This window comes from Takifugu flavidus, chromosome 4 (assembly GCF_003711565.1).
Source record: "Takifugu flavidus isolate HTHZ2018 chromosome 4, ASM371156v2, whole genome shotgun sequence".
NCBI lineage: Eukaryota > Metazoa > Chordata > Actinopteri > Tetraodontiformes > Tetraodontidae > Takifugu > Takifugu flavidus.
In genome coordinates, this window is record NC_079523.1 from 6362207 (window position 1) to 6377185 (window position 14979).

Consider the following 14979-nt stretch of genomic DNA (forward strand, 5'->3'; position numbering starts at 1 on the left):
CCCCCCACGTGACCACTTTGCAGATGCATCACACAGCATAACAGAGTGCTTTTTCAGAAATTGCCTGAAATTAGCAGCGCAGCAACAAACATAAAAATACAGAATGTGGGGGGAGGGACGGGGGAGATGTAGCGGCTAGTGGCTGGATGCCAGGTGAAGCTCTCTTGAGAGGATCGTTGGGCACGGTGGTGGAAAGATCCGGCCAAAGAGCTTTCCTGCGATAAATCTGATTCACAACCCTATTTTTACTCATCTATAAATCTTCTGAAGAAAAGGCAGAGAGAGAGCGAAAGAAATGGAGACTTGGATGCGTTTACATGCGCAGGAAATGAGAAAGTTACTTTCCGTTGCTGCTCTGGTTGAACACGCTCTAATGACCATTATTTATCTCTGCTGTTGTCATGGTCCCAGATCTTAATCTGTCGAACTAAAACAAGCTAATCATTAGGGAGCGGAGACAGAGCGAAAGAGAGAAGAAAACAGAGGGGTTGGACGGAAAGATGGATAGAGACAAGAAGCAATTACCATGCTGTTTTAATTGCAGCAGTGTCTCTCAATACTAGAACATGTCTTTAGTGCTGCTGCTGCGCTGCTTCTGTGACCAAATTGCCCTAAAGTTTTTTCTTTGTAATTCAGATCGATGCTGAATTATGACTCTACCTCCATTATCCCGCTGCAAGTAATACCTGATGATCTATCAGCACATGACGACGGCAGCCGTCACACTGCATTTCAGCAGGATGGTAAACTTGTGATGCATTGTTCCGTGCAGCAGAGGTAACATTTGCAGTGCTTAACACAGTTGTAGTGAAAATCCCACAGGCCCGACTTCAGACTATCCAGACGTCTTCCGCCTCACCCTGCTAGATGCATGCACTACTATGGACATTTTAAGGAAATGAAATGATACGGAGGATAGCGGCTAATGAAGCTCACAGTTTACGGGAATGACTGGTACTGGTCTATAATTGAACTGTGTCTTCAGCTTTGACAAACACAGTATTGATTGATTGCTTCGGTTCCCTGGCAGAATTGCTAATCAGACATCTTTATACCTCCACGGATTTCATGGTTCTGCCTTTACATCCTGCAGATGAGCGCAGCGCGTTTTCTTATGGCTGCATGTGGGAAATGTTAATCATCTGTTTATTGGTGTGAGCTCACGCTTGCAGCCGGCTTTCATAAAAATCAATGACATAAAGACACTGATAATTAATTGTGCGGTACATCTGCTTTCCCGCGCAGCCACCTTAGTCAGCAAAGGGCAACGGCGGCCTGTCTCTGCTGCGTGAATATGCTCACAGAAAATTGCCTTTTTAATTTACAATGGGTGGAAAAAAGAAGATAGGAGTCAGGTGTGCTGCTCTACAGCCCACAAGGTAAGGTTCTAATTTTTGCTCGATGATGCAGGCATTTAAAAAGTGCCGATGAAGCTCAGGCACAAAGAACAATTTAAAAATAAATGTGATTATTCTTGTCGAGCAAACCTTTGGGTTGATGATGATAAAAGTTTCTTAGACCGTCTGCTGCACAACTTCCTCTCCATGACTGACTGGCCCCAGGTGACCTCTGTGGCCTTTCTCTGTTGGGGGCCACAGTGACTGACTGTAAGTGTGCAGTTTGTACCACTTACCTGCCGCACAAGAGGAATTACAGAATGAAATGTGCCACAGCGAGCTGTGTTTCTGAAGGTTTTACAAAATTAGCCTGCAGCCTGAATGACATTCCACATGAACTTCAGCTTTAATCTTTTTTCATTCATTTTCCTCCCACTTCACATAGCACATGTAGGGGAACTGAGCATGTTTTTCAGTCTTTTTCCTTCCTCTTCTCAGTTCTGTTACATTATTTAATGGCTCCAAGTAATTACGATTGAATAAGGGAGTCAAAATTAACACTTTAGATAGCGATGACTAATTATTGGAATAAATGTATCTCGTGTGTGTGTGTACATATATATACACACACACACATATACACATATATACTTAACGTGTGTAGTGTGATGTGTCACATTAACGTTAAAGCTGATGGACAGCTGAGCACTGAGAGGAGCAGAGTTGAAGTGGAGCCATGGAAAAACAAAAGGTGGCCGCTGACCCACTCAAAGGACTCACATAAAAGGAGAAGATGGGAAGCATTAATACGCATGTAATGATGGGAGGGAGGCAGCATCTTGTTTGAGTGCCGCGGGGGCCAGGCTGCTGCTGTTTTTAGACAGATAACATCCGGTTGGGCATTTACCCTTTCACTTAAATACCACTTTCACTGGGCTGTCATCTCCATTGCTCAAGATAGCTTTAAACAGCAGCCAGTATTAGATTTAGGGAAAAGCTGGAACATTGAAAACCTGAGACTTAAGGCATTGTGTCATCTTATTGATTGCAATGCAAAAGATTTCTGATTGTCATAAATCCACAGCAGTCCCACCACAATCAGAGGAAACACTACAAACGCAAAACAAGATCGTCATTTCCGAAAAACAGGATCACATCATGTCCGAGAACTTAAGTCCACTCAACATCACGCTGTATTTTCGGCCATTTGCAAGTTTGCTGTTGAACTGAATGACAGTGTCAGCTGTCACCCCCCTCGCCAGCTCAGCCTTGGCCCAGTTTCATTATAAGAATTAAAATACCATTGAGGGCATGTTTAGAGGAAATTAGTGAATTTCTATGAGCCAGTTATCATTTTCACAGCTGTCACTCAAATCTGACTGTCAGACACGAATCCTGTTGGATAGTTTGCATCTCAGCAGGAGAGAGTGTTTGTGACCATTAAGATCTAAATTCCAGCACATTAGGATCACAAATAAAATGACCAAGAGGTTGCAGAAATATAGTCACCATAAATCACAATTAGGAGGCAGAAATGTGCCGGGTTTTACTTAAACAATGTGTTTTTCGACAGGATTTGGAAAGGGAGGGAATCAATCTTTCCAAGACAGGAGCAGAGCGGCTGAAAGCTCTGGCTGCCACCGCGGCTGGCGGGGGGGTGCAGCGAGGTCAGTGGAAGAGGAAGACCTGCGAGTGCAGGCGGCTGTGTTAATGTGCAGCAGTACCGGGAGGTAAATGAAGATGGATCCTGCGGATGTTGCTGTTGATGCAGCTGTTTGACCCGAAGCCGGCGAAGACGCTCACGACGCGAGTGATGTGGGGAAGGCAATGGCGCGAGCGGCGGACCTCTTGGACCAGGTTAAAGTGAAGAGGCGAAAAGACTAATGAGCATGGAAGTCAGCACAGAAGAGTTGAAATACAAAAGAAACAAAGCACAATGGTGTTGTATAGAAGGCTGCACGTGGCAAAACAAGCTGGTGCAAGCTGGGAAATATGACTCTCATGTCTGATAGCATGAATTACAGCGTTGGCTGAGAGTGGATGTTCAGTTTAGTGGGGAAGTCATATTTAGACATGAAGCTGTACTCTGTTGGGGTGCTGAACCGGGGAGGTCAGGAGAGGAGCAAGTGCCAATCTGTTCCAAATTTAGGTCCAAGAAAACACCAAACGGGTCGGGAGGCCTTGCCCAAGGATCTTAGACATGCGACCGCTGTCATCTCCCCTCGTGACACTTCTCCCCCTGCAGTGATGTGGTGTCATTGGTCCAGATCCTGACTGCTTCTATGTTCTATGGCAGCCTCACTAATTTGGTGGTTCTCTCCACAGCATCTGGAGTACATCTGGAGCGAGTGCCTTTAACCTGAGGTTTTTCATCTAGCACTCAATCCAAATATTTAAGAACACCATTCACCGTATAGGAAGTGAAACTTTAAAATACCTGCACATAGAGAGAAAAGAAAAGAAATACAGAAGAAAGAGTCACCGCACTGACAATTTCACAAAAGTGAATCACGTGACACATTCTGGCCGGTGAGGTTTGTTTCCAGGATTCAAAGGTCACAGCAGAGCGGTTGTTCACGGTGGGTTTTTGACTATAATTCCCGGTACTGACTCAAAGAAAACAGATCTATAGAAAATGCACACAAGGAGAAAACTTAAAACAAAAAAAACAGGTACAAGGATGAAAAAGGCACTTGAGACTTCAGTTCTAACCTTCCCAATTGCATTCATTGTCCTCTCTTTGAGTGTGTGTGTGTGTGTGTGTGTGTGTGTGTGTGTGTGTGTGTGTGTAGTCATTCCCCAGCTGAAACAGCTTGTACACAGCGCAGCCAGTTTCTCTCTCACCCCATACGGACACATGTTCACACACACACACACACACGCACACACACACACACACACACACACACACACACACACACACACCACACACACACACACACACACACACACACCCAGAGACATCAAAGCAGACGGTCGGTTCCATGCGGAGAAGAACTCCTACCCTCTCACCATGGGTTCTGGTCTGTTTGCCTCCACATCATTTAACAAACCGCCAGACTGTAAAGTGGTAATGGTAATTAAATTTGCGCAACAGAAGAAAAACAGCAGCGATTCAGGAGAAATTCCATCGGTAATTGCGGCACGTGTGCGGAGGCGAGGTCAGGAAACAAAGCTAATCCTCAGCGTAGTAAATTGTTGGGAAGAAAGAAAAAAATTGCATTTAAATGAATCTTTTCTTCTGCGCTGCTCATTTACACACAGCGTCGATCCTCGACACAGAGCGATATTTTAAATGCATGAGAATAATTTCATTATTTCCGCAATGCAACTTCATAGACTTGGAGTAGCTAGAATCCACTATAATGCTGTAAATATTACATGAGTCAGGTCATTGCGAAAGTAATTGGCTTTTAGAGTTGGCTGATAGTGTTCCAGTGTCTGCGCTGAGATTTATAATGTTGACTTATGTGCGGGACAGTGGGTAATCACCGAGACAGTTTATCCTAAACTCCATCTATCTTTCACCCTCTGACATTGGGAAAGGCGCGTCATTGTTTTAGGCCAAAGCAGGTGTCAACCTAAATCAACTGGGAGCGCTTCAAAAAGCTCAGAATGGAGAGTGTGGTGGGAAGTTTAATCTATTGAAATTTGATCCAAGGTGAATCCGAGGCATATTCCAAATGTATTTGGTTCTATTTCTTTTTCCATCTTCCCCCCAATTCATCTTTCCGTCTCAAAGCACTCCCTCCCTGGTTCTCTGTCCCCAGGTTTTTAGCTGAAATTAAATTGATTTGCATAATGAAAGTAGGTCCAATTCACTGTACAGAAATAAGACTAAAAAAAACACGACTTCCATCATCGTGCGAGCGGGTATGAGCCGCAAGACTGAGGCCAAGGTGAAATAAAGAAACAAAATGTAATTATGCAGCTTCAATAAACCCATAATTTCCACCCGTACCCTGATAGGCAGTCTGCATTCTTTCACTTGACAGAGCTTTTAAGACTCATTCAACGGCGTGCTGAGTCGTGCAACACTGCACATTTGCTAATCACTCATGTTTCAAAGAGAAAGCACAACGCAACAGTATCCACTTTCAACATGTCTTTGTGAATGAAATGGCTACAAATATGCTAATGTTTGACGTACGACATCCAATTATTCTTTTCCAAATGTCTGTGTTGCAGGAACGGCGATGAAGACCGAGATCTGCTGTTGAGTGTCTAAATATATCAGATATGAGTGAATGGTACTTCAAAATGAAAAACATCAGGTCATTCAGTTCATTCCTGCAAAGTAAAGATGGCCGATGCCCAGCGTTTCGAGTCTCAGAGACGTGACGTGCACGCTTCTCCGCAGGTTCTTCCTGCTGGGGTCACAGCTGCCACCGTCTTAATAATGCACGAGGGTCGGGGCTCCACATCCAGAATGAGACAGAAGGCCCGTTGCTGGGTTTTACCTGAATTCTTCAGGTGTGATACAATCAGATCGGATTGACGCTTCTTCAAATGTGAAATGATCAAAAGTGCTTCCGACTTCATCCGCATTCATGACGGCTCTGGTCCTTCACTTGTGTGAAAAAGGTTGCAAAAAAAAAAAAAATTGTTCCATGTGGCTGTTTACATTCTTTAGAATGCTAGATAATAATGTGTGTCCAAGAACCAGCCTAGGACCGATGTTCGCCGGTTGCCTGGATACCGGTGCAGCGGTGGAGTTCAGCAAGTCCTGATGCGCTAATTGTTTTCTCCCAGAGAGACTTTGTAAAACATAAATATTTGCAATGTCACCAATGTCATTTTGGTTTCTAGAGTTTAAATAAACAGTTGAGCAACCGAGCAAAGAAAAGAGGAAATATTCTAACTTAACAAACAGGATTTATGCACACAGCCCAACGGCCCACTCTCTTTGTTAAGATTTTATGAGCTTAAGTCCAGTCAAATTGCTTTTATATTGTTGTCATATTGATATGTAATACCTGTTACTACCTTCTCATTCTGAGTCCTAGTAGAACTCAGGCTGGTGAACTATTACTCGGGAGAGTCCTGGAATATAAATACGGCAAAGGAAGTCCTGACCATTACTGCACAGGAAGCACTTGTCTTTTAAAACCAAGTGGACCTACTAAAGCACTACATGTAGAGCTTACGTCATTAGGTTAGAGCCTCATTCGTGATATCAACATCCATTTGTTGGACATACTGAACCACTGAATTAGTAGGATAGAAAACGGACTCATCTGTGCTGGTGTAAAACAAACTAAAGCAGCAGAGGTGAAACAGTAGAGCTCTAGAGAGCTACGCTGTTTTTACAGGCTACACGTGTCCCGGGATAAACGCCTCCTTTGTTTAGTGATTCAGTTTAGTGATTAATTACGTCCAGTCTCACCCCCGAATGTTGCTTCATCTCGCCCTCGCCAACGTTCAATATTTCTGAGTTTTGTTGTCGTGCACACTAACGACAGCAGCACTCTTCCATTCCAATGTCAGCGTGACGAGTCCAGGTCAGGCCCATAGTGACCTGAACCCCGAGGAACCTAAATCTGCTTCCAGATGGAGGTGGAGTAAAGCCAATCACATTAATCAGTGTTAATATAAGACCCTTTATACTTTATCTATACTTTATCCCTTCTACACTACCTCATCTACCATCTCCTCTTCAACGTGAGCAACTGTACGCTGTGTGTGTTTTTCAGGTCACAGGTCAGATTTTAATATTTATAGCCACTGTCGGGTGCAGGTTCCAATGAATAATTACACCCGTGAAGGACTCAACTGTGTTTGTTTACCTGTTTTTAGGATCCGGATGTCGCGGTTGCAAACCAGGGGAAATAAAGGAGCAGTAAAGACATATCGACCCGCTCCTGACATGCTTCCTGGGACCTATTAACAGAACACAAGTTAGGATTCAATCCTTTTTGTCTCCCTTCTCTGTCTCCAGCAAAGAGAAACATTGAAATATTGGCTGTAGAGTGGAACACACAGGCACAGGGACCGTTCTCACTAACAGCGAGGCGTGTGCTTGCCCTTGTTGCTCTGACAGACGACATATTTGCTGGACTTGTTGTGAATGCAGCAGCTAGATATACAGTTAACATCCGACAAATTTAATAAGCCTTATATTCCTTTAAAGCCGTTATGTACAACATTTTGAGGTAATGTAGAAACTTCCCTCTGTACCTGTGTGTCTTCAGTCCTTATGGATTGGTCATGGATTCCTGTACTCATACACCTTATGGTCCACTTGACCTTGACAGTGGAGAGGTCGGCAATGCTGACATACAACCACTTTACACTCATCTGCAAAACTATCGGTTTTTCACCTCACCTCACCGAAAAAGTGAGTATCTAAGGAGATGATATAAATCTAAGAAAGCATGAGGCATGCAAACCCAAGCTCCCCCGTGGAATGACAGATTAGCGATTCACTTTTTATTCCGGGGCTTATTGATTTTAGCTTGTGTAGTTTGTAACTCTACTAAATTAATTTTTGAAGCCACCATATATCTTAGGAATCTACACATTCCAAGGCTGTAGGTGGCACAATAACATCAGACTAGCATCAGGCAAGCAAAGCACGAGGAAGACAATAACCGCTCTCGAGTTTTCATGTGACTTATCTTAAAATATGAAAAGGGGACAAATAAGATAAAAACACCACAGTGGTGGCTAACGTTGCCTGAACACTGATGTTATAGTTGGAATACCTGACGTATCAGCCGATATTGACCACCGCAGTCTCACAGCTCCTATTCATGAAAGAAAAAAGGGAATCTTTTCAGCAACATCACAATCTTGTTATCATCTGTCCCAGATGTCATAGTAAAAACGCACTAAGCCCTGCAAAGAGGACCGAAAACACATGGCTGTGATGTTTTTAATGAGCTTCAGATAGGAGAAACGCCTCTCAGCTTCTGCTGTGCTCATGAGTGAGGAAACAAGCCCCTTCATGAGCCAGGCTAATGTAGGAACAGCAGGAACAGGACCTCTGCGCAGGGTTTGAAGTCCTCCTGACTGTAGATGAGACCGAGTTCTGTTTAATGACTTTCGTAGATGCAGGAAGTGTGTAGGAAGCATACGGTGCCCCCCTCACCCTTTATTTTGATATATTTTTTGAAACATGATGCTCTATTGATTCTCTCTTGCCATGGGGGTGGGGCTGGGGGTGTTGATTAAAAGCTAATTACTCATTCACTGTTTAACTGTAAATGACGGAAACAGGTACAGAAACCCTGCAGTACATTCCATATGTCTTGTTTGGCAGCATTTCTTTACATTCAGTGGTTTACTGAATGCATTTGGAGGACGACTGATCCTACTCGACGAAAAGCAATGCAGGAGCTTGAAATATTGCCACTGTGTTCTTATTATTACATATAGACCAATACAGCATCGTCTGTGGCGCCCCTCCCCTCGGAGAGGAGACGTATTGCTGAGAATCCTCCCCGCAGGGAGATCATCTGGAGCACCTGGGCAGCCATTACTTCATAAATCCTGAACGTGAGCATCACTGAAGAGCAGCGTGTTCAATAAGGAAGGGTTTGTGGGCCCCTTCGGGAAAGCCTTTTATGGCGCCTGGGTGTGTGGTTGGATTAAGCACCATTAGTATGCACGCGGTGTTGCAGGCTCGGGGTCAGACTCTGCAGACTCACTCATGCTGCATCCGGACTTGAAGGGCAAACAGAAGCAGCCTTTTGTTGCAGGAGGCCCGTGACATCAAAAAGGGAGGTCTTCAGGGATGGTCCTCCAAATGTAGCCTTTCACTTGATTTTATTTTCCAAGGGGGCTGATGCCTCGAGGGGTTTTTTGAGCCCCCCCCAATTTTAGAGTTAATGCGATGAGAGTCGGTATTAGCTCAGGTGGATGGATGCACAGTGGGAATGAGACATCAGCTCAGCAATATGTGGCGCTTCGGAGAGAGAGGGACCACAGAAGAAGTCCCAGGGGCATCTGCGAAAGCTTTAGGAGAGGATCTTGCTACCATGCTACCATTTATCCATCCATTTATCCGTCTATCCATCCTTCTATCTGTCTATCCATCCATTCATCTATCTGTTTATCTGTCCATCCATCCACCCACCCAAATGTCCCCTGTATTCTACAGTAGCAGTAATGGTGCTCCTCACTTTGTTTTTTGGGGGCTCAAAGACAGATGAGTGCCTTTATTTAAAGTGACATAGATGCTGTGGAGGCAGAATCAAACTATAACACAGACAGCATCAGATAAATCGTCAGGCAGTGTGTCACGAATTATAGAGGAGCTGCCGACTTGCAAATGAGTCCACACACAGGGAACCAACTACGCTGCTGGAGTTTACAGTCACGGGTGTTCGGTTGATGGTACATTCCCGGGTTTGGGCCTGTGTTTCCTAGTTGTCACGCGTTCGTGCCGTTTGCTTTATTTCCTGACATTCTGAACGGATCTGAAGCCCCGCTGCTCACAGATCTGTGACCAGCCGTCCGGTATCTGATATGTGTCGCTTTGTTATTATCTCTATCTCTGACTTGTTCACTTTGTGAGTGCAAAATAGAAAATAGCCAAAGGATCTTTGCGTGTTTTCTTTTTGGAGAGGAAGAAACAGCAACTTTACAGACACCATGTTTGAAAGCAGAGGAATTCAGCAAGTTCCAAATCACTGACTAAAAGAGCAACAACTGACAGTGAAACCTGTCCCATTATGCTCCAACAGTAGATCAGAAGAGAGACGGCTTTGCTTGATGAATTCACTGGATCTCCCCTATGTTTGGTCACGGATGTGAATTTTTACTTTAGCTAACAAGGACGGGTTATGACCTTTCGGGAGTCACGCTCGGCACACTTATGCTGTCAAACATCTCGTGTGGCCCCTCTCTATATGCAGTACATGCATGGATACTATGTAAAAAGAAAAAAATTATCTAAGGTGACTTTAGTTTCACTAGCAAAAAGGTAGAATCATACATCAATGTACTTCCTCCTACAGTCTAAGCCCTTTCTTTTGGGGGATTGCTGAATTGGTAACTCTAAATTGACCTTCAGCGTGAATGTGAGTGTCACTGTTTGTTTGGTCCCATGTTAGCCTTTGATGAGCTGCTGGCCTGTCGAGGGTGTACCCCTGCCTCTCGCCTGATAAAGAGGTTTATGAGATAAACCAAGAGATGGCTGGATTAAACAAGATGATTGCGAAATCACTTCAAAATCTACTTAAAACAACTGTAAAACCATAACTGTCACTGTAACCATAAACTAATTCTTTATGGACATTAATGGAGAGTTCAACTGTCTTCTGCAATGGTTGCAGAAGAGGGTTCATCCCAAACAAATTTAAGCAATTATTATTAGTGAATTGTCTCCCTGAACCGCTCAAAACGCTTTTTAAAGTTTTAATTTGTTCCTTCATCTTTTGGAAATACTTGCTTATTCCTCATCAAGGTCTGACACAAGGGGTTCATTTCTGGGGGGTCTGTCTGTCTTCCACTGCATGTCTTTCTCACATGTGAGTCACCTGTACTGTGCTCTGTTTGTAACTACTTATCAGACAATTGCAGGAGACTGTGTGCTCTTTAAGGACAAATGTCTCGAGTAGCTGCTAGGCAAGGATATGTGCTTGTTAGCTGTTGCACTGGAGCATGAATTAGTTGAGGCACATCGACTTTCATTTTGCTGAAATCACTGACAGATTGTCACGTGTCAGCTGTGCTCTGCCCCATGCAGTCTATCTCTTTTTTTTGCGAGTTTTATGATAACTTAATAAGTCATTAATATATATATACAGAAACTGAAATGAAGGTTTGTGAAGGTCACAATGCCAAATGAACAACAGGAAACTCACTGGCAGCTATTGTTCAGAAGTCCTTGCACATTAAATACGGTGCATTTTTTCTCTCACCAGCCATCCGTGCGAGCCCTAACAGCCATCTCACGTTATTAATTTGGCCCGTCAGAGTGCTGCATTTGCATTTGTTGTGGTAAAGTTAAGTCTGCTTATGCGGCACATTTTCACTCCCTGGATTTGATGTGAGAGCTGTTACGAGTCTGAGAGTAAATAAGTATTGCTAGTCCACTATTAGCCTGTGAGTGATTGATATTTTCTGCAGTGTGCTTTCATATTCCCCCCTCAATGTTTAATCAATGGCCATTAACAAGCCGAGTACAAAGATAAGGAGAGGATGTGTTGAACTGCTCTGATGGAGAGCAGTCGGTCAACACAGAGATCTGTGAGCGGAGCCATCCAAGGGCCTCGCCTCTGGCTGATTTACAGAAAGCCATTCTTATATTTCCACATGCAAGTCGTTCATTTCTTAGAGGATAAACAAGAGAGTAATGTGTGCGTGTGTGTGGAGGGGGGTATGACCTGAAATCATCAGAGGGCCTCCCAGGTTCATGCTTCATTACGTTATTTTGGCTTTGACTACATGAGTCACATGACCCCTGACCTTTAAGAAGACATTGTCCACCTCAGGGTTCCTATAAAGGAACACATGTGCTCACTGTCTCTCCCCCCCAGTGTGACCGTGGAGCTCCTGCTAACCTATATTTGGCAGATACTCATCGAATCTGTGATATTTGCTGGGCACTTAGCAAATGCTGGATGGCTAAAGGCTATAATAAATAATGGATGGGGGGGAAATCACACCTTGGCAAAAATAACTACATAAACACATCAGTTGCACCAGTAAAGGGCAAAATAATGTGGAACATATGATGGAATAAGTTACATGTTGAGGACAGGAAGTAATTTAAAATGTATTGAAACAGACGTGCAGTTTTTCAGTAGCTTTTTTCACTGTCACCGAGGGGTCAACGCAGGCACAAACACGGACGGCTAATTTACCTGACACATGTGACGCAACAATGGTTAAGGCATCGTCTTGGAGCTCTATGGCAACCAAACAGTATTTCTAGTTTGACAAAGGACGCCACATCCGGTCATTTAGGATGAATTAAATCCCATTTTGGAGTATGGAAAACTAAGGGTAAGTATTTTTTCCACTCCTCCTCACACATACAGTAAGATCTGTTGCCTGTTAGCTCGCTGCTCTTCATAAAAAGAACAAAAGGTCTCTTCTCCGCGACAGTCACATACCATTACAGACCTACAGTCTTTAAATATAGCCAGCGTGGGTGTGCCGTTTCATGCAGTTGCTACAACAACCGGTGTTGAAACGTTTTGGCTACAGAAAAAATAAGTAAATAGATTTGACAGACATACATTGACGACGACTCTGTTTACACGTGGGGACGTGAGTCAAGAGAAGGTGAAGACAGCCCTGCAGGATAATGCGTGATTATAAAACACTGAGCGATGAAGCTGATGTAAAATGGTGATTAGCAACATAAGTGGAACCTTAATCCACCTTAATACACTTCTAAACACCCTCCCACCCCCCCCACACACACAAAATTGGACAGTTGGACTTATTTAGGTGATGAGAAAAGGTGACATTGTCTTTGAAAGTTATGCAAATGAAGCCTGGCTCCCCTTTTTAAAAGCAGATCATCAAGATTAAAGTGATTTCTTATGCTCCTGTGACCATAACAGTTACATTAGTTTGGCAAAAGGCAGCCAAGAGGGAGATTAGACTCTTTGTTCAGCTGTGATTTTATCCTTTTTTTTATCCATCCAGCATTAAAATACATATATTCCCTGGGTTAAATCTCAGCTAGAGCAACAATAATTAAGAAGACGTCTTCAGCCAGGAGAGTAATAAATGGTGATCAGTAGCAGGAGCGCTGCATTATCACTAATCTCACCTAATGAGTAACTGAATGCACACGTGAAAGGAGTTTATTTTAAACCAAAAATTAAATATTTATTTGCTCTCATCACTTTTGAAGGTCAACAACTAACTCGAGGTTGTGGGTATCGGGTGGGTTCGCCCAGTCCATTCATCACGTTGCCCTTCAGTCCTCCACACAGATCACAAACCTTCTCCTCCCCCTTCGCGGGGAAAAAATAAAATCAGAAAAATGGAAATCATCTTTCATCATCAAATCATCAAATCATCTGTACGCGTCAGAAAATAAGGCTGGACCGTCTGCCGGGGCTCATTGTGTGTGTCGCTGATCCGCTATAGAAAGGACAGAAAGGAAACGGTGACACACAAACTGTTCTCAGGTTGACAAATCACTAAAATACAGCATATATACTCTGAATCACCTGACCGCAGCAGTTTCCCCTGTTTCCTGCTCAGATTCTCATATTTTACAAAAGTGGTCTTAGAAAATAAATACAAATATTAGTCTTGACTCTCGATGTCTTCAGCCCGGCCTCCCATTTCTCCTGTTTCCTTTAGCGTCTGATTAGCAAAGTTCGCTGCAAACTTCTCGGAGAAAATAAATAAGCACATACAAACAAATAAATACATAAATATTTCCTCATTAAATAAATAAATGTTCTGATGCGCTGCTTGCCGTGGTTTATCCCTTTTCTATGGTGAGTCTCTGAGGTGAAAACAGTAGTCTGGTCATTTTTCATAGGTGAAAATTCCCTTTTTAGTATAAATGACCGTATTTTTTTTTAGTCTGTATCGTCAACATCCATGCTGATGTCCGGAAAGTCCGACGTACCAATAAATGCGAAAGCTTACAAAAACTGGAGTTCACTGGTCGACAATGTGCGGGCAAAGAGGTGCTCTGTCGCTCATATGCGCTGAGGATGCAGCGCGCCAGGGGGCGAGAAGAGGAGGCCGAGGAGGAGGAGCAGGAGGAGGAGGGAGAGGTTCAAAAGTCTGTGCGGAGGAGAGGCTGTGCTAGGACCCCTCTTCCTCTGGTTTCCCTGGAGCATAGTAGCCTGCCAGCTGCCTGAAGCGCGGCCCCCAGTCGCTGAGGTAGGAGAAATCCTGCTCTGATGTGGTGGAGAGCGTGTGGATGGAGCTGAGAGAGAGCGCCGGCGAACTGGTGCCCTCGAAGGCGTACGTCTGGAAGGAGTCATACGGCGGCACTGACAGGTCCGCATCGGCCTGCTCCACCTTCTTCCGGATGTAGCCTTTGAACAGAGAGAAATCTGCCGCCACGGCTGCCGCCGTAGCCGCAGCTCCCTCTGCGCCAGCTCGGCCTCCGCCGACGCTCAGTCGGTTGGCCTGGATCCACTGCGGCAGGGAGCGTATGTCTGGGCCGGAGTCGCAGCTCTTAGCTTCTGGGAATTCATAGAGGTTCCTCAGTGCGCTCATGTCGTACGCCTGAGTGTCCTGCTCCCCTCCGCCCTCGTCGTTGTACTTAATGACGTTATCCCTCATGTCCTCCTCATCCTCTGCTATCCGCTGGCCCTTCCTGTGGCGTTTCAGGGTCAGGATCAACAAGACGAGTACTAAAAGAGACAGAAGAACAACCAGCACGCACGGGTCAGATGTGTCATACGAGCAAATTGATTCAAATAAAGGAAAATTTGAGCTATTTGTGCCAGGTGGAACCTGATGTCATTAGGTTCACAGGACCCCTCAGCAACCGGGAGTGTCAACACAGCCCTGGGCAGTTTATCCACACCAACTCCATCCAATTTTTTTGTGTTCGCTGAAATGTCCCCACATGATTAGAATGTCAGGAGCACTTTATTGTTTCACAGAAGACTATTTTTCATGAAGGCAACATCGATCCGCATGTACAAGTTTCCTCTTCCAAATGTGTCATAAATCGAAGCATTTTATTTCTAGGGATGTGGTATAA

At 44.3% G+C, this 14979-nt stretch overlaps 1 protein-coding gene across 5 annotated transcripts in view; it reads right to left on the bottom strand.

The window, feature by feature from the left end:
• Window positions 1–13101: 13101 nt before the first annotated feature.
• Window positions 13102–14979, bottom strand: part of LOC130524891 (cadherin-22-like) — a 115876-nt gene continuing 113998 nt past the window's right edge. For 3 of the 5 annotated variants that reach the window (XM_057031410.1, XM_057031408.1, XM_057031409.1), the window contains one exon: window positions 13102–14623. In XM_057031410.1, coding sequence (XP_056887390.1) covers window positions 14067–14623 — 557 coding nt within the window. In that variant the 3' untranslated portion in view covers window positions 13102–14066. The remainder of the gene's footprint in view (window positions 14624–14979) is intronic. The other 2 variants (XR_008950277.1, XR_008950276.1) reach the window with 2 other exon arrangements.